Source organism: Bombina bombina, chromosome 2 (assembly GCF_027579735.1).
Source record: "Bombina bombina isolate aBomBom1 chromosome 2, aBomBom1.pri, whole genome shotgun sequence".
NCBI classification, from domain to species: Eukaryota; Metazoa; Chordata; class Amphibia; order Anura; family Bombinatoridae; genus Bombina; species Bombina bombina.
The window spans coordinates 1,311,175,384-1,311,200,090 of record NC_069500.1 but is presented as its reverse complement, the minus strand read 5'-3'; the positions used below and the strand labels follow the sequence as shown (position 1 = coordinate 1,311,200,090).

Sequence of the window (24,707 nt, the reverse complement as noted above, 5' to 3'; positions counted from 1 at the left end):
GCTTCTTTCTGTGGGTGATTTTTCTGACTCAGGGAAGATGCTTCAACCTGATTCTGATATGTCTACATTTAAATTTAAGCTTGAACACCTCCGCGTGTTGCTCAGGGAGGTTTTAGCTACTCTGGATGACTGTGACACCATTATAGTGCCAGAGAAATTGTGTAGATTAGATAAATACTATGCAGTGCCTGTTTACACTGATGTTTTTCCAATACCTAAAAGGTTTTCAGAAATTATTACTAAGGAATGGGATAGACCAGGTGTACTGTGTTCTCCCCCTCCTATTTTTAAGAAAATGTTTCCAATAGATGCCGCTACACGGGACTTATGGCAAACGGTCCCTAAGGTGGAGGGAGCAGTTTCTACCCTAGCTAAGCGTACAACTATCCCCGTCGAGGACAGTTGTGCTTTCCTAGATCCAATGGATAAAAAGTTAGAGGGTTACCTTAAGAAAATGTTTATTCAACAAGGTTTTATTCTCCAGCCTCTTGCATGCATTGCCCCAGTCACTGCTGCTGCGGCCTTCTGGTTTGAGTCTCTGGAAGAGGCCTTACAGGTAGAAACCCCATTGGATGATATACTTGACAAGCTTAAAGCGCTTAAGCTAGCCAATTCATTTGTTTCTGATGCCGTTGTTCATTTTACCAAACTAACGGCTAAGAACTCAGGTTTTGCTATTCAGGCGCGTAGGGCGCTATGGCTTAAATCCAAGTCGGCTGATGTTACTTCAAAGTCTAAGCTTCTCAACATTCCCTTCAAGGGGCAGACCCTATTCGGGCCTGGACTGAAGGAGATCATTTCTGATATTACTGGAGGAAAAGGTCATGCCCTTCCTCAGGATAGGTCTAATAAATTAAGGACCAAACAAACTAATTTTCGTGCCTTTCGAAACTTTAAGACGAACGCGGCATCAACTTCCTCTAATTCAAAACAAGAGGGAAATTTTGCCCAGTCCAAGCCGGCTGGAGACCTAACCAGGCCTGGAACAAAGGTAAGCAGGCCAAGAAGCCTGCTGCTGCCTCTAAGACAGCATGAAAGATCAGCCCCCGATCTGGTAACGGATCTAGTAGGGGGCAGACTTTCTCTCTTCGCCCAGACTTGGGCAAGAGATGTCCAGGATCCCTGGGCGTTGGAAATTGTGTCCCAGGGATATCTTCTGGACTTCAAAGCTTCTTCCCCAAACAGAAGATTTCAGCTCTCACAATTATCTGCAAACCAGATAAAGAGAGAGGCATTCTTACATTGTGTTCAAGATCTCCTAGTTATGGGAGTGATCCACCCAGTTCCAAAGGAGGAACAAGGGCAAGGCTTCTATTCAAATCTCTTTGTGGTTCCCAAGAAAGAGGGAACCTTCAGACCAATCTTAGATCTCAAGATCCTAAACAAATTTCTCAGGGTCCCATCTTTCAAGATGGAGACTATTCGAACCATCCTACCTATGATCCAGGAGGGTCAATACATGACTACCGTGGACTTAAAGGATGCTTATCTTCACATTCCGATACACAAAGATCATCGGTTTCTCAGGTTCGCCTTCCTAGACAGGCATTACCAGTTTGTGGCTCTTCCCTTTGGGTTAGCTAAGGCACCAAGAATCTTTACGAAGGTTCTGGGGTCACTTCTGGCAGTCCTAAGGCCGCGGGGCATAGCAGTAGCCCCTTACTTAGACGACATTCTGATACAGGCGTCGAATTTCCAAATTGCCAAGTCCCATACGGACATTGTTCTGGCATTCCTGAGGCCTCATGGGTGGAAAGTGAACGAAAAAAAGAGTTCTCTATCCCCTCTCACAAGAGTTTCCTTCCTGGGAACTCTGATAGATTCTGTAGAAATGAGGATTTACCTGACAGAGGACAGTTTGTCAAAACTTCTAAATTCCTGCCGTGTTCTTTATTATACTTCTCGCACTTCGGTGGCTCAGTGTATGGAAGTAATCGGCTTAATGGCAGTGGCAATGGACATAGTTCCGTTTGCCCGCCTACATCTCAGACCGCTGCAACTCTGCATGCTCAGTCAGTGGAATGGGGATTACACAGATTTGTCCCCTCTACTAAATCTGGATCAAGAGACCAGGGATTCTCTTCTATGGTGGCTATCTCGGGTCCATCTGTCCAAAGGTATGACCTTCCGCAGGCCAGATTGGACAATAGTAACAACAGATGCCAGCCTTCTGGGCTGGGGTGCAGTCTGGAACTCTCTGTAGGCTCAGGGGTCGTGGACTCAGGAGGAGGCACTCCTTCCAATAAATATTCTGGAACTAAGAGCAATATTCAATGCTCTTCAGGCTTGGCCTCAGCTAGCGGCAGTGAGGTTCATCAGATTTCAGTCGGACAACATCACGACTGTAGCTTACATCAACCATCAAGGGGGAACAAGGAGTTCCCTAGCGATGTTGGAGGTTTCAAAGATAATTTGATGGGCAGAGATTCACTCTTGCCATCTAGCAGCTATCCATATCCCAGGAGTAGAGAACTGGGAGGCAGATTTTCTAAGTCGACAGACTTTTCATCCGGGGGAGTGGGAGCTCCATCCGGAGGTGTTTGCACAGTTGATTCAACGTTGGGGCAAACCAGAACTGGATCTCATGGCGTCTCGTCAAAACGCCAAGCTTCCTTGTTACGGATCCAGGTCCAGGGATCCCAAGGCAGCGCTGATAGATGCTCTAGCAGCGCCTTGGTCCTTCAACCTGGCTTATGTGTTTCCACTGTTTCCTCTGCTCCCTCGTCTGATTGCCAAGATCAAGCAGGAGAGAGCATCAGTAATTTTGATAGCACCTGCGTGGCCACGCAGGACTTGGTATGCAGATCTGGTGGACATGTCATCCTTTCCACCATGGACTCTGCCTCTGAGACAGGACCTTCTACTTCAGGGTCCTTTCAACCATCCAAATCTAATTTCTCTGTGGCTGACTGCTTGGAGATTGAACGCTTGATTTTATCAAAGCGTGGTTTCTCCGAGTCGGTCATTGATACCTTAATACAAGCGCGAAAGCCTGTCACCAGGAAAATCTATCATAAGATATGGTGTAAATATCTTCATTGGTGTGAATCCAAGGGTTACTCATTGAGTAAGGTCAGGATTCCTAGGATATTATCTTTTCTCCAAGAAGGATTGGAGAAGGGTTTGTCAGCTAGTTCCTTAAAGGGACAGATTTCTGCTCTGTCTATTCTTTTGCACAAACGTCTGGCTGAGGTTCCAGACGTGCAGGCGTTTTGTCAGGCTTTAGTCAGAATCAAGCCTGTGTTTAAACCTGTTGCTCCGCCTTGGAGTTTAAATTTAGTTCTTAAGGTTCTTCAAGGGGTTCCGTTTGAACCTTTGCATTCCATAGATATTAAGCTCTTATTTTGGAAGGTTCTGTTTTTAGTAGCTATCTCCTCGGCTCAAAGAGTTTCGGAGTTATCTACTTTACAATGTGATTCCCCTTCTCTCATTTTTCATGCAGATAAGGTAGTGTTACGTACCAAACCTGGTTTTCTACCTAAGGTGGTATCTAATAAAAATATAAATCAGGAGATTGTTGTACCGTCACTGTATCCTAATCCTACTTCAAAGAAGGAATGTCTTTTACACAATCTTGACAAGGTTCGTGCTTTAAAGTTTTATTTACAAGCTACTAAAGATTTTCGTCAAACATCTGCATTGTTTGTTGTCTACTCTGGACAGAGGAGAGGCCAAAAGGCTTTGGCAACCTCTCTTTCTTTTTGGCTAAGGAGTATAATACGCTTAGCTTATGAGACTGCTGGCCAGCAGCCTCCTGAAAGGATTACAGCTCATTCTACTAGAGCGGTAGCTTCCACATGGGCTTTTAAGAATGAGGCTTCTGTTGAACAGATTTGTAAGGCGGCGACTTGGTCTTCGCTTCATACTTTTTCTAAATTCTATAAATTTTATACTTTTGCTTCTTCGGAGGCTATTTTTGGGAGAAAGGTCTTGCAGGTAGTGGTGCCTTCCATTTAAGCGCCTGCCTTGTCCCTCCCTTCATCCGTGTCCTATAGCTTTGGTATTGGTATCCCACAAGTAATGGATGATCCGTGGACTGGATACACCTTACAAGAGGAAACAAAATTTATGCTTACCTGATAAATTTATTTCTCTTGTGGTGAATCCAGTCCACGGCCCGCCCTGTCATTTTAAGGCAGGTGTTTTTTATTTTTAAACTACAGTCACCACTGCACCCTATAGTTTCTCCTTTCTCTTGCTTGTCTTCGGTCGAATGACTGGTAGTGACAGTTAGGGGAGGAGCTATATAGACAGCTCTGCTGTGGGTGATCCTCTTGCAGCTTCCTGTTGGGAAGGAGAATATCCCACAAGTAATGGATGATCCGTGGACTGGATACACCACAAGAGAAATAAATTTATCAGGTAAGCATAAATTTTGTTTTTATACTCTTCTAATGCCCAAGATCAAATAGTGCAGTTCTTCACTAAATTTTAAAACTATGACTTTATATTGAGATATAAGTTTAAAACACATGTACACACATTCATATGTACACACACATATACATGCACACCTTTGAGCCCTTTTCAGTCCAACACCTTGTCGTATACCATATCCCTTTAAATCACTGTTACAAAATAAAGGTTTATTATTAAAAAAAAAAACAGAATTTATGTTTACCTGATAAATTACTTTCTCCAACGGTGTGTCCGGTCCACGGCGTCATCCTTACTTGTGGGATATTCTCTTCCCCAACAGGAAATGGCAAAGAGCCCAGCAAAGCTGGTCACATGATCCCTCCTAGGCTCCGCCTACCCCAGTCATTCGACCGACGTTAAGGAGGAATATTTGCATAGGAGAAACCATATGGTACCGTGGTGACTGTAGTTAAAGAAAATAAATTATCAGACCTGATTAAAAAAAACCAGGGCGGGCCGTGGACCGGACACACCGTTGGAGAAAGTAATTTATCAGGTAAACATAAATTCTGTTTTCTCCAACATAGGTGTGTCCGGTCCACGGCGTCATCCTTACTTGTGGGAACCAATACCAAAGCTTTAGGACACGGATGAAGGGAGGGAGCAAATCAGGTCACCTAAATGGAAGGCACCACGGCTTGCAAAACCTTTCTCCCAAAAATAGCCTCAGAAGAAGCAAAAGTATCAAACTTGTAAAATTTGGTAAAAGTGTGCAGTGAAGACCAAGTCGCTGCCCTACATATCTGATCAACAGAAGCCTCGTTCTTGAAGGCCCATGTGGAAGCCACAGCCCTAGTGGAATGAGCCGTGATTCTTTCGGGAGGCTGCCGTCCAGCAGTCTCGTAAGCCAACCTGATGATGCTTTTAATCCAAAAAGAGAGAGAGGTAGAAGTTGCTCTTTGACCTCTCCTTTTACCGGAATAAACAACAAACAAGGAAGATGTTTGTCTAAAATCCTTTGTAGCATCTAAATAGAATTTTAGAGCGCGAACAACATCCAAATTGTGCAACAAACGTTCCTTCTTTGAAACTGGTTTCGGACACAGAGAAGGTACGATAATCTCCTGGTTAATGTTTTTGTTAGAAACAACTTTTGGAAGAAAACCAGGTTTAGTACGTAAAACCACCTTATCTGCATGGAACACCAGATAAGGAGGAGAACACTGCAGAGCAGATAATTCTGAAACTCTTCTGGCAGAAGAAATTGCAACTAAAAACAAAACTTTCCAAGATAAAAACTTAATATCAACGGAATGTAAGGGTTCAAACGGAACCCCCTGAAGAACTGAAAGAACTAAGTTGAGACTCCAAGGAGGAGTCAAAGGTTTGTAAACAGGCTTAATTCTAACCAGAGCCTGAACAAAGGCTTGAACATCTGGCACAGCTGCCAGCTTTTTGTGAAGTAACACAGACAAGGCAGAAATCGGTCCCTTCAGGGAACTAGCAGATAATCCTTTTTCCAATCCTTCTTGAAGGAAGGATAGAATCTTAGGAATCTTAACCTTGTCCCAAGGGAATCCTTTAGATTCACACCAACAGATATATTTTTTCCAAATTTTGTGGTAAATCTTTCTAGTTACAGGCTTTCTGGCCTGAACAAGAGTATCGATAACAGAATCTGAGAATCCTCGCTTCGATAAGATCAAGCGTTCAATCTCCAAGCAGTCAGCTGGAGTGAAACCAGATTCGGATGTTCGAACGGACCCTGAACAAGAAGGTCTCGTCTCAAAGGTAGCTTCCAAGGTGGAGCCGATGACATATTCACCAGATCTGCATACCAAGTCCTGCGTGGCCACGCAGGAGCTATCAAGATCACCGACGCCCTCTCCTGATTGATCCTGGCTACCAGCCTGGGGATGAGAGGAAACGGCGGGAACACATAAGCTAGTTTGAAGGTCCAAGGTGCTACTAGTGCATCCACTAGAGCCGCCTTGGGATCCCTGGATCTGGACCCGTAGCAAGGAACTTTGAAGTTCTGACGAGAGGCCATCAGATCCATGTCTGGAATGCCCCACAGCTGAGTGACTTGGGCAAAGATTTCCGGATGGAGTTCCCACTCCCCCGGATGCAATGTCTGACGACTCAGAAAATCCGCTTCCCAATTTTCCACTCCTGGGATGTGGATAGCAGACAGGTGGCAGGAGTGAGACTCCGCCCATAGAATGATTTTGGTCACTTCTTCCATCGCTAGGGAACTCCTTGTTCCCCCCTGATGGTTGATGTACGCAACAGTTGTCATATTGTCTGATTGAAACCGTATGAACTTGGCCCTTGCTAGCTGAGGCCAAGCCTTGAGAGCATTGAATATCGCTCTCAGTTCCAGAATATTTATCGGTAGAAGAGATTCTTCCCGAGACCAAAGACCCTGAGCTTTCAGGGATCCCCAGACCGCGCCCCAGCCCATCAGACTGGCGTCGGTCGTGACGATGACCCACTCCGGTCTGCGGAATGTCATCCCTTGTGACAAGTTGTCCAGGGACAGCCACCAACGGAGTGAGTCTCTGGTCCCCTGATTTACTTGTATCTTCGGAGACAAGTCTGTATAGTCCCCATTCCACTGACTGAGCATGCACAGTTGTAATGGTCTTAGATGAATGCGCGCAAAAGGAACTATGTCCATTGCCGCTACCATCAAACCGATCACTTCCATGCACTGCGCTATGGAAGGAAGAGGAACGGAATGAAGTATCCGACAAGAGTCTAGAAGTTTTGTTTTTCTGGCTTCTGTCAGAAAAATCCTCATTTCTGAGGAGTCTATTATTGTTCCCAAGAAGGGAACCCTTGTTGACGGAGATAGAGAACTCTTTTCCACGTTCACTTTCCATCCGTGAGATCTGAGAAAGGCCATGACAATGTCCGTGTGAGCCTTTGCTTGAGGAAGGGACGACGCTTGAATCAGAATGTCGTCCAAGTAAGGTACTACAGCAATGCCCCTTGGTCTTAGCACAGCTAGAAGGGACCCTAGTACCTTTGTGAAAATCCTTGGAGCAGTGGCTAATCCGAAAGGAAGCGCCACGAACTGGTAATGCTTGTCCAGGAATGCGAACCTTAGGAACCGATGATGTTCCTTGTGGATAGGAATATGTAGATACGCATCCTTTAAATCCACTGTGGTCATGAATTGACCTTCCTGGATGGAAGGAAGAATAGTTCGAATGGTTTCCATCTTGAACGATGGAACCTTGAGAAACTTGTTTAAGATCTTGAGATCTAAGATTGGTCTGAACGTTCCCTCTTTTTTGGGAACTATGAACAGATTGGAGTAGAACCCCATCCCTTGTTCTCTTAATGGAACAGGATGAATCACTCCCATTTTTAACAGGTCTTCTACACAATGTAAGAATGCCTGTCTTTTTATGTGGTCTGAAGACCACTGAGGCCTGTGGAACCTCCCCCTTGGGGGAAGCCCCATGAATACCAGAAGATAACCTTGGGAGACTATTTCTAGCGCCCAAGGATACAGAACATCTCTTGCCCAAGCCTGAGTGAAGAGAGAGAGTCTGCCCCCCACCAGATCCGGTCCCGGATCGGGGGCCAACATTTCAAGCTGTCTTGGTAGCAGTGGCAGGTTTCTTGGCCTGCTTTCCCTTGTTCCAGCCTTGCATTGGTCTCCAAGCTGGCTTGGCTTGAGAAGTATTACCCTCTTGCTTAGAGGACGTAGCACTTTGGGCTGGTCCATTTCTACGAAAGGGACGAAAATTAGGTTTATTTTTTGCCTTGAAAGGCCGATCTTGAGGAAGGGCGTGGCCCTTACCCCCAGTGATATCCGAGATAATCTCTTTCAAGTCAGGACCAAACAGCGTTTTCCCCTTGAAAGGAATGTTAAGTAGCTTGTTCTTGGAAGACGCATCAGCTGACCAAGATTTCAACCAAAGCGCTCTGCGCGCCACAATAGCAAACCCAGAATTCTTAGCCGCTAACCTAGCCAATTGCAAAGTGGCGTCTAGGGTGAAAGAATTAGCCAATTTGAGAGCATTGATTCGGTCCATAATCTCCTCATAAGGAGGAGAATCACAATCGACCGCCTTTATCAGCTCATCGAACCAGAAACATGCGGCTGTAGCTACAGGGACAATGCATGAAATTGGTTGTAGAAGGTAACCCTGCTGAACAAACATCTTTTTAAGTAAACCTTCTAATTTTTTATCCATAGGATCTTTGAAAGCACAACTATCCTCTATGGGTATAGTGGTGCGTTTGTTTAAAGTGGAAACCGCTCCCTCGACCTTGGGGACTGTCTGCCATAAGTCCTTTCTGGGGTCGACCATAGGAAACAATTTTTTAAATATGGGGGGAGGGACGAAAGGAATACCGGGCCTTTCCCATTCTTTATTAACAATGTCCGCCACCCGCTTGGGTATAGGAAAAGCTTCTGGGAGCCCCGGGACCTCTAGGAACTTGTCCATTTTACATAGTTTCTCTGGGATGACCAACTTGTCACAATCATCCAGAGTGGATAATACCTCCTTAAGCAGAATGCGGAGATGCTCCAACTTAAATTTAAACGTAATCACATCAGGTTCAGCTTGTTGAGAAATGTTCCCTGAATCAGTAATTTCTCCCTCAGACAAAACCTCCCTGGCCCCATCAGACTGGGTTAGGGGCCCTTCAGAACCATTATTATCAGCGTCGTCATGCTCTTCAGTATCTAAAACAGAGCAGTCGCGCTTACGCTGATAAGTGTTCATTTTGGCTAAAATGTTTTTGACAGAATTATCCATTACAGCCGTTAATTGTTGCATAGTAAGGAGTATTGGCGCGCTAGATGTACTAGGGGCCTCCTGAGTGGGCAAGACTCGTGTAGACGAAGGAGGGAATGATGCAGTACCATGCTTACTCCCCTCACTTGAGGAATCATCTTGGGCATCATTGTCATTGTCACATAAATCACATTTATTTAAATGAATAGGAATTCTGGCTTCCCCACATTCAGAACACAGTCTATCTGGTAGTTCAGACATGTTAAACAGGCATAAACTTGATAACAAAGTACAAAAAACGTTTTAAAATAAAACCGTTACTGTCACTTTAAATTTTAAACTGAACACACTTTATTACTGCAATTGCGAAAAAACATGAAGGAATTGTTCAAAATTCACCAAATTTTCACCACAGTGTCTTAAAGCCTTAAAAGTATTGCACACCAAATTTGGAAGCTTTAACCCTTAAAATAACGGAACCGGAGCCGTTTTTAACTTTAACCCCTTTACAGTCCCTGGTATCTGCTTTGCTGAGACCCAACCAAGCCCAAAGGGGAATACGATACCAAATGATGCCTTCAGAAAGACTTTTCTATGTATCAGAGCTCCACACACATGCAGCTGCATGCCATGCTGTTCTCAAAAACAAGTGCGCCATACCGGCGCGAAAATGAGGCTCTGACTATGATTAGGGAAAGCCCCTATAGAATAAAGTGTCTAAAACAGTGCCTGCCGATATTATTTAACAAAAAATACCCAGATTAAATGATTCCTCAAGGCTAAATGTGTGTAAATATGATCGATTTAGCCCAGAAAATGTCTACAGTCTTAATAAGCCCTTGTGAAGCCCTTATTTACGATCGTAATAAACATGGCTTACCGGATCCCATAGGGAAAATGACAGCTTCCAGCATTACATCGTCTTGTTAGAATGTGTCATACCTCAAGCAGCAAGAGACTGCTCACTGTTCCCCCAACTGAAGTTAATTGCTCTCAACAGTCCTGTGTGGAACAGCCATGGATTTTAGTGACGGTTGCTAAAATCATTTTCCTCATACAAACAGAAATCTTCATCTCTTTTCTGTTTCTGAGTAAATAGTACATACCAGCACTATTTCAAAATAACAAACTCTTGATTGAATAATAAAAACTACAGTTAAACACTAAAAAACTCTAAGCCATCTCCGTAGAGATGTTGCCTGTACAACGGCAAAGAGAATGACTGGGGTAGGCGGAGCCTAGGAGGGATCATGTGACCAGCTTTGCTGGGCTCTTTGCCATTTCCTGTTGGGGAAGAGAATATCCCACAAGTAAGGATGACGCTGTGGACCGGACACACCTATGTTGGAGAAATTATATATATATATATATATAAATAAATATTTGTAGTTATGGAGTTTTAAAAGATTATAATAAAATGTTGCATATTGCATATGTTCCGGAGTTGCACTACTCATTAACATGAATCATTAAATCCCTGAAAAAAATCTTAGGCCTTCTATTTAAAATGTGATACTAAGAACATGAAAAAATCACATCTATTTAACGTTGAAAAAAAGTATGGGATCAAACAAATTACCTGTTAGATGGTTATATATAACTAATGGTTTATGTTCAAGTGCCATCCCAAACCTCTGGTACAATGAGCCAGTCAACTCTTTGGATCCTAATATGAGCCAAATGGTTGGCCTAACTACCGAGGTATCATTTAATGTTAGATTGTAATTTAGGTCCCATTCAAGGTTATTCCACAATCGTCTGTGCAACATAATCTAAGGCATGAAAAAAATATATAGTTAATATTAACTAGACAATGAATGATATATACAAGGTGTCTAATTCATTCTTAAAGAGACACAAAAGTCAGAATGAAATAGTCATTATTATAACAGAGGTCATAATTGAAAAAAATATTAAAAAACTTTTCAATTTACTTCTACTATTACTGTATAAATGGTAACTATAACATTGTTAATAACACAGATATCATAGTGCTCAAGAAACATGCAAGATCATGAAACTCATGGAAAGGAGCTATGTCCCAACAAAGGAAACCAAGAGAATTAAGAACATTTGATGAGAGAAGTAAATTGGAGAGTTTTTTTTCTTCTTTTTTTTCAAATAGTATACTACCTGACTCATAAAAAATGTTATTTGACTCCATGTCAATTTCTATAAAAGGTAAAATGATGAACCAGATCAGAAACTTTATTAAGATAATAAATGTTATTCTATATCAATTCAAAAAAAGTGTACACATGATAGACCACCTTAATCATGATAAAGAATAAATGTTCCCTCTAATACGTTCTATGCTACATTCCATTCATAATAGGGAACTAATGCCTCCATTTTAATTTCATTACATAATTTTCATTGGATATAATTAAAAATTACAAATGGTGATCAAATGTATCCTTTTACCTTATATGGAACTAATTGTCTGAGCTTTAGAGAAAGGAGGAAACTGCTTAGATGCATATTTACATGTATACAGTCATTGCCAGTACGAACATTATGCACTAGACACAAATGATGAACAGGAAGCTAATATGATCAGGGAAGGTGTGGTTAACATGGCAGTATATACCTCAACTTGACCATTCTCCAGACTTGAGATTCCATGAGACCTTTCAGTTAGAAAGACAAGCCGAGTACTGTTGTCTTCTATGTAGGCTGTTCGAACCATTGGATAATAGTTCTAAGAACAGAAAAACGTCATACGTTAAACAGATTTTTTTTTTAAATTTCTTCAACAATCTAAATCAGTCATTAGCAACTTTACAGACTTAATAGATTATACAGATATAGGGCAAGATTACAAGTGGCGTGCTAATTAATGCTCCTGCTCAAGTGTTGATTGCGCTAGATGTAAGCTTTTTGCGCTTGTCGGGTTGAGCTCGATTTATTAGTTAAAAGTTAAAAAAGACGAATTTAGAATATTGTGTGCATGTTCATATTCACGTACTACCACATAGCAGTTAATGGAGCAAAATAAGTGGGGGAAGAAACACCCCACTCTCGCGCAAACCCAATCACATATTCTTATGTGCACTAACCCAACATGAAAATATTAATATTTCCCATTCCAATGTTCTGCACATAACAGAATATGTTCTGTTCATTCATAAATGTATAATATATATATATATATATATATACACACACAGTCGTATGCAAAAGTTCAGGCACCCCTGACAATTTCCATGATTTTCATTTATAAATAATTGGGTGTTTGGATCAACAAATTTCATCAAAAATGAAATTAGACAAGTGCATAAATTTGGGTACCCTTGTCATTTTGTTGATTTGAATACCTGTAACTACCTAGCACTGATTAATTTGAACACACAATTGGTTTGGTGAGCCCATGCTATCGCAGAGGAACATAGTGAGGAAATGGAAGACCACAGGCACAGTTCTTGTTAAGGCCAGAGAAGGCCAATTAAAATATCAGAGAGGCAAAGGCAAAGGATAGTGAAAATGGTCAAAAACAGCCCACAGACCACCTCCAAAGACCTACAAAATCATCTTGCTGCAGATGGTGTCACTGTGCATCGTTCAACAATTCAGCGCACTTTGCACAAGGAGAAGCTGTATGGGAGAGTGATGCAGAAGAAGCCTTTTCTGTACACACGCCACAGAGTCGCTTGAGGTATGCAAACGCACATTTGGACAAGCCAGTTCATTTTGGAAGAAGGTGCTGTGGACTGATGAAACAAAGATTGAGTTATTTGGTCATAACAAGGGGCGTTATGCATGGCGGCGTAAGAACACAGCGTTCCAAGACAAACACTTGCTACCCACAGAAAATTTGGTGGATGTTCCATCATGCTGTGGGGCTGTGTGGCCAGTGCTAGTACTGGGAATCTTGTTAAAGTTAAGGGTTGCATAGATTGCACTCAATATCAGCAGATACTTGAGAATAATGTTGAGGAATCAGTCACAAAGCTGAAGTGACGCCGGGGCTGGATGTTTCAACAAGACAAAGACCCAAAACACTGCTCAAAATCTACTCTGGCATTTATGCAGAGGCACAAGTACAATGTTCTGGAAGGGCCATCCCAGTCCCCAGACCTGAATATCATTGAAAAGCTGTGGGGCGATTTGAAGCGGGCTGTCCATGCTCGGCAACCATCAAACCTAACTGAACTGGAGATGTTTTGCAAGGAGGAATGGTCCAAAATACCTTCATCCAGAATCCAGACACTCATTACAGGCTATAGGAAGTGTCTAGAGGCTGTTATTTCTGCTAAAGGAGGCTCTACTAAATATTGATGCAATATTTCTGTTGGGGTGCCCAAATTTATGCACCTGTCTAATTTCGTTTTGATGCATATTGCACATTTTCTGTTAATCCAATAAACATCATTTCACTACTGAACTATTAATGTGTCCTTCAGTTATTTGATGGATCAAAATGAAATTGCTGATCCAAACACCCAATTATTTATAAATGAAAGTAATGGAAATTGTCAGGGGTGCCTAAACTTTTGCATACAATATATATATATATATATATATATATATATATATATATATATATATATATATACACACACACACACACATTTTTTGGTGCAATATATATTTATATTATTTGTAGGTGTCTACCTGTACTTGCACCTGTCATTTGGCCGTCTGGCTGAACTAAAGAATAAAAGATTTATATATCTTGTTTGCTGTCTCCGGGTCTCCTCCTTCATTCCCCCTGGTGGGACTTACCCTTTCTATATATATATATATATATATATACACATACACTGTATATAGATGATTATGTATAGGTATAGATAGATACAGATGACTATAGGAATATTCATTTATAAATATATAAAACATATTCTGCTATGTGCAGAACATTGGAGTGTCAAATATATATATACACATATATATATATACACACATACATACACATTTTTAAAGATATATATGTATGTATGTCTATATTAAAGCCCTTTGCTTGCGGGGTTTTTTCTAACACCTCAGATCTCATATCTTTGAGCCTTTATAAATTTTGTGTGCAATATTTTTTTTTAAATATGTTTTATTATGTGGTGTTATTATGAGTGTAACTATACTTTGCAATGTATTTTTGATGTGTTTTGTGCAATTTTTTAATTTCGGGAAAACAGTTAACCAGAGCTCTGAAGTAATAGTAATCATTCTAGCATAAATCGCAATTGCGCTCAACTTGCAATGCCACTCATAATCTGGCCTATAATCAGAAATCAAGTTCATACTAGAATAAGTATCTAAGAATATAATTTACATTGGGAAACACATGCTTTATCATTTCATTAAACCACATCTATTGAAAAAAAAAAACATCTGTCTGAAAAGCTAAACACCCTCATGTTATTATGAGTTAATTAAAAAAAAAAATCTTTTGAAAAAGGATATAATCATTTTTGTTTGTCATGACTAACACCAAATTGATACTTAGAAACATTCTAAAAATCTGTATCCCACCCCTACTTATACTCCTTCCCTTCCTGCTTGATTCAGTTTATATATCTTCAGGTAAAAATCTATTTATATAGAGAGAAAGGGAATGAGTTTGACCATGACATGATCATTGTGGACCTTCATAAGATTCAACTCAGAGTGTGAAACAAATGAATTTATTGCTATAAATTAATGTTCTTCTTCAGCACAAGAACATCCAGTGTTAAGAGATATACACATTCATATTAGAAATCTAAATTTAACGGCACTTTGTGCAAAGCTTAAAAATGTTTATGCTAAAGAACCAGTAGAACCAACAGCCTATGGCTTCAGCCACAAAGACCTGCAAACATGCACCTAGATTACGAGTTTTGCGGTAACAGGGGTGCGTTGCTATCGAGCATTTTTTTTTTCAAAACTCCCTTAAGACAACGCTGGTATTACGGGTTTTTTTAAACCCGCCGTTAGCCGCAAAAAGGTGAGCGTAGAGCAAAATTTAGCTCCACATCTCACCTCAATACCAGTGTTGCTTACGGTAACGGTGAGCTGGTAAAACGTGCTTGTGCATGATTTCCCCATAGGAAACAATGGGGCAGATTCAGCTGAAAAAACACCTGCAAAAAAGCAGCGTTCAGCTTCTAACGCAGCCGCATTGATTCCTATGGGGAAATAAAAGTTATGTTTACACCTAACACCCTAACATGAACCCCGAGTCTAAACACCCCTAATCTTACACTTATTAACCCCTAATCTGCCAACCCCGACATCGTCGCCACCTGCATTATATTATTAACCCCTAATCTGCTGCTCCGGACACCGCCGCCACCTACATTATACTTATGAACCCCTAATCTGTCGCCCCCAACATCGCCGACACCTACATTATATTTATTAACCCCTAATGTCGTCGCAACCTACCTACAATTATTAACCCCTAATCTGCCGCCTCCACCGTTGCCACCACTATAATAAAGTTATTAACACCTAAACCTAAGTCTAACCCTAACACCCCCTAACTTAAATATAATTAAAATAAATCTAAATAAAATTACTACAATTAACTAAATTATTCCTATTTAAAACTAAATACCTATAAAATAAACCCTAAGCTAGCTACAATATAACTAATAGTTACATTTGTATCTAGCTTAGGGTTTATATTTATTTTACAGGCAACTTTGTATTTATTTTAACTAGGTACAATAGTTATTAAATAGTTATTAACTATTTAATAACTACCTAGTTAAAATAAGTACAAATTTACCTGTAAAATAAATCCTAACCTAAATTACAATTACACCTAACACTACACTATCATTAAATTAATTACATAAACTAACAACAATTAAATACAATTAAATTAAATACACTAAAGTACAAAAAAAAACCCACTAAATTACAGAAAATAAAAAAATTACAATAATTTTAAATTAATTACACCTAATCTAATCCCCCTAATAAAATAAAAAAGCCCCCCAAAATAATAAAATTCCCTACCCTAAACTAAATTAGAAATAGCCCTTAAAAGGGCTTTTTGCGGGACATTACCCCAAAGTAATCAGCTCTTTTACCTGTAAAAAAAAAAAAATACAAAAAAAAATACAATACCCCCCACATTAAAACCCACCACCCACACACCCAACCCTACTCTAAAACCCACCCAATCCCCCATTAATAAAACCTAACACTACCCCCTTGAAGATCACCCTACCTTGAGCCGTCTTCACCCAGCCGGGCAGAAGAGGACCTCCAGACGGGCAGAAGGCTTCATCCAGGCGGCATCTTCTATCTTCATCCATCCGGAGCGGGTCCATCTTCAATCCAGCCGACGCGGAGCATCTTCTTCAAACGAAGTCTAAGCGAAGAATGAAGGTTCCTTTTAATTACGTCATCCAAGATGGCGTCCCTTGAATTCCGATTGGCTGATAGGATTCTATCAGTCAATTGGAATTAAGGTAGGAAAAATCCTATTGGCTGATGCAACAGCCAATAGAATGTGAGCTCAATCCTATTAGCTGATCCAATCAGCCAATAGGATTTTTCCTACCTTAATTCCAATTGGCTGATAGAATCCTATCAGCCAATCGGAATTCAAGGGACGCCATCTTGGATGACGTCATTTAAAGGAACCTTCATTGTTCGCTTGGACTTCGTTTGAAGAGGATGCTCCGCGTCGGCTGGATTGAAGATGGACCCGCTCCGCTCTGGATGGATGAAGATAGAAGATGCCGCCTGGATGAAGCCTTCTGCCCATCTGGAGGTCCTCTTCTGCCCAGATCAGATGAAGACTTCTGCCCCTCTGGAGGACCACTTGTGCCCGGCTGGATGAAGACGGCTCAAGGTAGGGTGATCTTCAAGGGGGTAGTGTTAGGTTTTATTAAGGGGGGATTGGGTGGGTTTTAGAGTAGGGTTGGGTGTGTGGGTGGTGGGTTTTAATGTGGGGGGGTATTGTATTTTTTTTTTTTTTACAGGTAAAAGAGCTGATTACTTTGGGGCAATGCCCCGCAAAAAGCCCTTTTAAGGGCTATTTGTAATTTAGTATAGGGTAGGGAATTTTATTATTTTGGGGGGCTTTTTTATTATATTAGGGGGATTAGATTAGGTGTAATTAGTTTTAAAAAATTGTAATTATTTTTTTATTTTCTGCAATTTAGTGTTTGTTGTTTTTCATACTTTAGTTTATTTAATTTAATTGTAATTAATTGTAGGTAGTTTAGGTAATTCATTTAATTATAGTGTGGCGACGTTGGGGGTGGCAGATTAGGGGTTAATAAATGTAGGTAGGTGTCGGCGATGTTAGGGACGGCAGATTAGGGGTTAATAAAATGTAACTAGTGTTTGCGAGGCGGGAGTGTGGCGGTTTAGGGGTTAATATATTCATTAAAGTGGCGGCGATGTCCGGACATCAGATTAGGGGTTAAACTTTTAATTTAAGTGTTTCCGATGTGGGGGGGGGGGCTCGGTTTAGGGGTTAATAGGTAGTTTATGGGTGTTAGTGTACTTTTTAGCACTTTAGTTAAGAGTTTTATGTTATGGCGTTAGCCCATAATACTCTTAACTACTGATTTTTAAATGTGGTAGGAGTCTTGACAGGAGAGGGTCTACCGCTCACTTCTTCCAAGACTCGTAATACCGGTGTTATGCAAGTCCCATTGAAAAGATAGGATACGCAATTGACGTAAGGGGATTTGCGGTAAGCTCGAGTCGCGGAAGAAAAGTGAGTGGTACACCTGTACCTGCCAGACTCGTAATACCAGCGGGCGTTAAAAAGCAGCGTTGGGACCTCTCAACGCTGCTTTTTAAGGCTAACGCAAGACTCGTAATCTAGCCGATGGTCAGCAAATGCAATAGCCTTTGCAGCCAAACATTAAATATTCAAAATCCACTGCAACTAGTAGTTTCAATAAAAGGTAGTTTGTAAAGAATTAATTTAGCTGGAGCACCAGCTTTAATAACATTATTTAAATTATCCATACTGAATCAAGCAACTTGAAAAAAAAAACTACTTAAAAGTAAAGTGAAGTTTCTTGTCCATAAGATCTTTAAAAGAAGAAAATTCCTTTACAGATAAAATGTAATAATACAGCTTTAGTCTCTTAGCCTGATCTACTTGACAGACACAAACGTTTTAATGTTTCTTTCTTCTAAAATTAAAGGGAGAAGAACAGAAGAGCTCTTAGATAAGAAGTATTCTGAAAGGGAAAGTCTGTACTTTCTTTGAGCCTTTGCGTAATAAGGGAAACATAGTGTTTCCTTTTGAAATCATGACACCTGGAATGACTCCTATACACATAACTAAAGAGTCAATTTCCACAGCACCAAATGAATAAATATTAATCATGAAAGCTCACGAGTCATGGTGTGTGGGAAGTTACTCTCCTGACCACAAGGATGAGACAAAAGATCTAAACATAGCAGAGCTTTAAATCCCTCCCACTTGCCCTGAATCTTTAGTCATACATATATCTAAGTAAATGGAGGAAACAGAAAAGCAGGAAAGACAAAGCAGGCCAAAAGAAGTACAAAACAAAACTGCTGCCAACCATACAAAATAAAGGGTGGGGCTTGTGGACTCTTACCATGATAAAATAACTTAATTAATTAGGTAAGCACACATTTTGTTTTCTTTCATCAGATGGTGAGAGTCCATTAAACATTACGTGTGTGAATCTATAACCAAGCAGTAAAGGCCGCAAGTTCACCAAGGAATAGGTAAGGACAAACAGATTAGGCTTGTAAATTACTGATCAGGTCCTATGGCCCATAGAACTTTCCTATTAAAAGCAGCCTCAGAAGAAGCATGCACATCAAGGTGATAAAACTTCGATAAAGTATGCAAAGAGGGCCAAGTATCCTTACAAATCTTTTCCAAAGAAGCTTCCTTATGAAAGGCTCAAGAATTGGCAACAGCTCTAGTAGAATTAGCAGTAATGTGCTCAGGGGGAGTCTTTCCCATAACCAAGTATGCCTTGTGAATTAAGGCTTTAAGCCAAGCAGCTATGGTAACTGCTGTAGCTTTTCTGACCCTTACAGGGAGCAGAAAAATGAACAAATAGAAAAGAAGAAAGTCTGAAATTGTTTGTGGATTTAATGTAGAATTTGTTTTACAACATCCAAGTTGTGATATATACACTCCATACAAATTCTTAGGAGCTGGACAAAAAGACAGAACCAAAATTTCCTGATTGATAGTATCTGTATTCACGACCTTAGGAAGAAAAAAATAATTATCAGGAAAAAAGGTTCGCAAGATAAAGCTGAAAAAGTTTTGACAGTCTCAAAGAAGGAGAAATGGTTTGCAAGATAAAGCTGAAAAAGTTTTGACAGTCTCAAAGAAGGAGAAATGGTTTGCAAGATAAAGCTGAAAAAGTTTTGACAGTCTCAAAGAAGGAAAAATGGCTAGGAAAAAAATAACCTTCCAGGATAAAAGTTTAAGGTCTAGACTTTGCATAGGTTCGAAAGGAGGGGTTTGAAGAACCATCAAAACCAGATTAAGATTCCATGGAGGAGAAATTTGTCTAATTCTGCAATCCTCTTATGGAATAAGATGGATAAAGATTAAATATGACAAAACTCTTTCAAACCTTATCACCTGTAAGCACACCATGATAAAAAGGTTCATAAGTCTGGTGACAGGTTTCCTAGCATGAATCAAGGTGTCAATAACTATCAGAAACACCTGTGTGAGGTAGAAATAGGCATTCAGTAACCAGACAGTCAAATTCAAAGTTTTTGCGTTCGTGTTGGAGAAAGGCCCTTGAGCAAGAAGATCCCTTCTGAGAGGAAGCCTTCAAGGTGGGAACAAGGACTTTTTAACTAGACAGACAAAACAAAAGATGAGTAGATTGATATTTCATAATTCCCCTCATTCTATCAAGGAGGCAAAAGAATGACTGAGCATTCAGGGTAAGCGTGAGGTATTAAAAGCACTGGTATGTTCAGGTGTCTTTTCCTTCTTACTAGTGGTCATAAGGGTAACTTCCCATGTGATGTGGACTTTCACCATCTGATGAAAGAAAAATAGCTAGGCAGCATTTTTTTGCTTTTTAATGCAATTTGCAGAGAAAAATATACTGGAGCTATGGGGTCCAGCTTCCTTAATACTAGGCTATCCCTTTAATTTTTGTTTTGAAATATTATTTAGTTAAAGTTGTAAACTGGAAAGAAGAAAGTTTCTTAAAATAAATCTGTGGACATTTATTTTACAGCCAGCTTTAAATTCAAAACTATGTACATAAAAATAAGATTATTGAGCTACAAATGGATATTTTTTTCTGAATATTTCTAATTACAGTTAGATGATTTTACCACCTTAGACCCCAACATTAGGGATGGGCAAATGTTTCTAAACATTCAAAATTTAAAACAAATTTTCATACATTCACTCGTTCAAATCGAATTTTGAATGTCTATATAACATATCTAACATTCTATTTTCGAATTTTCATTTTTGAATTTTTCAATAACATTCGAAAATATTCATTCGAATAATAGAATGTTTAGCTATGTATTTTATATCATATTCAATTTCGAAATGTAATTTCGAATTCAAATGTCACATTCGAATTCGAATGTAACATTCGAATTCGAAAGTCTTTCTAGTCTACAACTGTGTTTTATTTAGCGCTGTGGAACCTGTTGGCGCTCTACAAATACCGGATAATAATAATATAAATGTAATATTCAAATTTGAATCTGACATTCAAATTCAAATGTAACATTCAAATTTGAAATATTATTTCTAGTCAAATACTGTGTTTTATAAATCTAATATTCGAATTTGAAATAGTATTTCTAGTCTAAAACTGTGTTGTATAAATGTAATATTTAAATTTGAATGTCACATTTGAATTTGAATGTAGCATTCAAATTCAAAATAGTATTTCTATTCTAGTTTATAACTGTTTTATAAATGTAATATTCAAATTTGAATGTGATATTCGAATTCAAAAGTCACATTCGAAAACTGTAAATAACATTCGATAATAGAATTTTTAAGAATATTCGCTCTTAGCAACATTCGATTATGTAAATCGAATTTCTACAATAACATTCGTTCTAACATTCGAATTTGAATATAAACACATTCACCCATCCCTACCCAACAAGTTTATTACTAAAATAGCTTTGTCTTCTTGTGTTGTACTCTTTGCCATACCCTTGCCACAGTGTTGCTGGTATATGTCTTGAATTGCCTCATTTGCATTTGATATGCATTGTCATCGGTGTAAATCCTTTTATCCGTTTGTATATCAGTGCTTGTTCTTATAATGGACTCCCGATTAAGTTCCAGTGGCCCAACTCTATACTGCTGCTCTATGTGATGGCAAAGGAGAGTCTTGTCATAATCATCTGGAGCATTGTAGATTCTTGAAAATATTGCATACAGATAGTTCTGTGTAGTGATATTGCTAGGAATAAGAAAACATGAGAAATAAATTTGTTACTGTTTTTTGTTTTGTTTTTCATTTTACCTGACTTTTCAATTCTGTAATAAAAATACAGTACATCAAAAATCTAAGCCAGAAACAAAATAAAAAACACTGAATATTTACTTTATAAGGTTACATTTTGCTACAGGAAGAAAAACAAAAACGAAAACATAAATTATGCTTACCTGATAATTTAATTTCCTTCTGTATGAGGAAAGTCCACAACATCATTCCTTACTGTTGGGAAATACTGAACCTGGCCACCAGGAGGAGGCAAAGACACCCCAGTCAAAGGCTCAAATACTCCCCCTACTTCCCTCATATCCCAGTCATTCTGCCAAGGGAACAAGGAACAGTAGGAGAAATATCAAGGTATAAATAGTGCCGGAAGAGAAAAAAAAATTTGGTCTGCCGATCGGGCGGGGGCCGTGGACTCTCCTCATACAGAAGGAAATTAAATTATCAGGTAAGCATAATTTATGTTTTCCTTCTTAATATGAGGAGAGTCCACTGCATCATTTTTTTACTGTTGGGAAAACTATACCCAAGCTCTAGAGGACACTGAATGATAACGGGAGGGGTAAAGAAAATGCGGACCCTAATCTGAGGGCACCACAGCCTGCAAAACCTTTCTCCCAAAAGCTGCTTCAGCTGTAGCAGAAACGTCAAATTTGTAGAATTTTGAAAAAGTATGTAAGGAGGACCAGGTAGCCGCCTTACAAATCTGATCCATAGATGCCTCGTTTTTAAAGACCCAAGAGGAAGCCACCACTCTAGTGAAATGAGCCATAATCCTCTGAGGAGGTCTAAGTCCCGCTGACTCGTAAACTAAGCGAATAATACTCCTCAACCAAAAAGATAAGGAAGTTGAAGAGGCCTTCAGACCCTTACGCTTTCCCGAGTAGATAACAAACAAGAAAGCAGTTTGTCTAAAATCCTTAGTAGCTTGAAGATAAAATTTCAAAGCTTGAAGATAAAATTTCAAAGCTCGAACAACATCCAGATTATGAAGTAAACGATCCTTCGAAGAAAAAGGATTAGGACACAAGGAAAGAACCACAATCTCCTGATTGATGTGATGATCAGACACCACCTTAGGAAGAAAACCCAAGCGGGTATGTAGGACAGCCCTATCAGTGTAAAACACTAGATAGGGAGGCTCACATTGCAAGGCAGCCATTTCGGAAACTCGGCGTGCCGATGCAATAGCCAATAGAAAAAGAACCTTCCAGGACAACAATTTAATGTCAATCGAATGCATAGGCTCACACACAGCCCATTGCAAAAACTTAAAAAGATTCAAACTGCAAGGTGGAGCGATAGATCTAAACACCGGTCTGATCCTGATCAGAACCTTAATGAAGAATTGCACGTGAGGACGCTCAGCAAGCCTCTTGTGCAGAAAAACAGAAAGGGCTAAAATCTGTCCCGTCAGAGAACTGGCAGAAAGGCCCTTCTCCAGACCCTCCTGGAGAAAGGAAAGAATCCTGGCAGAACCACGCTCTTCACACCTGAACAAGTAAGCTCTCCACACCTTATGGTAGATGCGACGAGTTACAGGCTTACGAGCCTGAATGAGTGTCAATAACCCTTTTAGAGAAACCTCACTTGGCTAAGACTAAGCATTCAATCTCCACGCAGTCAGCATCAGAGTATCTAGATTTTAATGAACAAAAGGACCCTGTTCCAGCAGATCCCTGCGACAAGGTAACCTCCATGGAGGAGATGACGACATCCCCACCAGGTCCGTGAACCACATCCTACACAGCCACAATGGAGCAATTAGTATCACTGATGCATGCTCCTGCTTGATGCAGGCCACTACACGAGGGAGAAGTGGTAACGGCGGAAAAATGTAAATTAGATTGAACCTTCAAGGCACTGCTAATGCATTTATTAGCTCTGCCTAAGGATCCCTTGCCCGCAACCCATATATGGGTAGCTTGGAATTGAGTCGGGACGCCATGAGATCTATCTCCGGCTTTCCCCATCTGTTGCAAATCTCCGCAAACACCTTGGGATGTGAGACCATTCCCCTGGATGAAAGGATTGTCTGTTGAGGAAATCCGCTTCCCAGGTGTCCACACCCAGAATAGGGATTGCTGACAGCGAGCAGTGGTGGGCCTCCGCCCATTCCAGAATCCAAGATACTTCCCTCATTGCTAGGTAACTCCTCGTTCCACCCTGATGGTTGATGTAAGCCACCGAGGTTATGTTGTCTGATTGGAATCTGATAAACTGAAACGAACCCAGAAGAGGCCAAGTCTTCAAAGCATTGAAGATCGCTCAAAGTTCCAAAATGTTGATCGGGAGGAGGGATTCCTCTCGAGTCCACAGGCCCTGTGGCTTCCTGGAACCCCAAACAGCTCCCCATTCTGATAGACTTGCGTCCGTAGTCACAAACTCTCAGGATGGTCTCAAGAAAGATGTCCCTTGGGACAGGTAATCTGGACAGAGCCACCAAGCTGCAGCGAGTGCTTAACCAATCAAATGCATGAGTGACGGTTTAAAAGACCTGATCTCCCATCTATCAGGAACTTGACAAAGGCCCAGACCGGGCTGAAACGCGTTGCTCCGCCCACTCTTCCAACACACAGGTGACTGGAACTAATTGCCATCGTCGAGACCGCACAGAGACTTAGTGCACTGTTTGGTCTGTCTGGCGTGAATGCTGCTACGGATCATAAAGACAAGAAATTCCTTTGCGGTGACCCATCCAGCAGTGATCTAATCCAAGACCGCTATAGAGAGACAGCTGGGACTTCAGAGAGCATTTTCGGTATAAGTAATAAGTGAACACCTTAAATTTGGCTCTCTTCCTGTCTGTTCATTTGGATCTCAAATCTCGTTACAGCTCCGGTTAAACATCACTAACTTCCAGCTGATGTGGATCTTCCTTGGTTCCTATTGGGATCTTTGCTCTTTGCCTTGAAATAACCATTTGCAATTAGTGGTTGTTTTATTTATTGTTACTTTTGTATTATATATGCATTTTATTTTTATGTAATTTTATTTATTTTTGGTACTTAGGGATTTTTTATTGATACTACATTGTCAAACGCCTGATCAGAGTGTTTTTAGATAATTTGGTTTTAGAAATTATTCTTTGTATGATTAACTTTGTATGATTAAGATTGTAATAAAATTTGTTCATTTTTTACTTGCACTACCACTCTCTTCTAATCATCCTTAAGCGCATCACTAAAAG

At 40.2% G+C, this 24,707-nt stretch overlaps 1 protein-coding gene across 1 annotated transcript in view; it reads right to left on the bottom strand.

The window, feature by feature from the left end:
* MAN2B2 (mannosidase alpha class 2B member 2) overlaps positions 1-24,707 on the bottom strand; it is a 341,988-nt gene that overhangs the window by 120,373 nt on the left and 196,908 nt on the right. Inside the window, exons 13-15 of the mRNA XM_053704158.1 lie at positions 21,226-21,478; positions 11,710-11,820; positions 10,699-10,891 (exon numbers count right to left, since the gene is read on the bottom strand). Of these exons, the coding sequence (XP_053560133.1) occupies positions 10,699-10,891; positions 11,710-11,820; positions 21,226-21,478 (557 nt within the window). The remainder of the gene's footprint in view (positions 1-10,698; positions 10,892-11,709; positions 11,821-21,225; positions 21,479-24,707) is intronic.